This window comes from Penaeus monodon, chromosome 24 (assembly GCF_015228065.2).
Source record: "Penaeus monodon isolate SGIC_2016 chromosome 24, NSTDA_Pmon_1, whole genome shotgun sequence".
In the NCBI taxonomy this organism is placed as follows: Eukaryota; Metazoa; Arthropoda; class Malacostraca; order Decapoda; family Penaeidae; genus Penaeus; species Penaeus monodon.
The window spans coordinates 27,250,910-27,251,240 of NC_051409.1; the positions used below are offsets into that span (position 1 = coordinate 27,250,910).

At 49.2% G+C, this 331-nt stretch overlaps 1 protein-coding gene across 1 annotated transcript in view; it reads left to right on the forward strand.

Annotated features, from left to right (window-relative positions):
• LOC119588702 overlaps positions 1–331 on the forward strand; it is a 103,718-nt gene that overhangs the window by 20,311 nt on the left and 83,076 nt on the right. Inside the window, 1 exon segment of the mRNA XM_037937340.1 lies at positions 122–253. Coding sequence (XP_037793268.1) covers positions 122–253 — 132 coding nt within the window.

Below are 331 nucleotides of genomic sequence, written 5' to 3' on the forward strand. Positions count from 1 at the left end.
ATCCCAGGGAAAATAAAAAACTAAGCAACGGTGAATTAAAGCCACAACACAGGACAACCTCGACAGCTCCGAAGCAACGAGACCAACAGCATATTAAAATTTCGTCTTATTTTCCCCCCAGGTTGGGGAAGGCCCGAAGCACTCTCTAGGCAGAGGAGTGATGCCCGCACTCAACCTGGCAGTGAAGCACGTCAACGAACACCCCACTGTACTCCGGAACTACAAACTACATGTTATTTGGAATGACACTCAGGTAAGGAGGAGAGGGCCCTGTGCTGATGTAAAGGGGAGGTCGGTGGGGTCCAAAGGGGAAAAAAGTTCCTATCTTTTG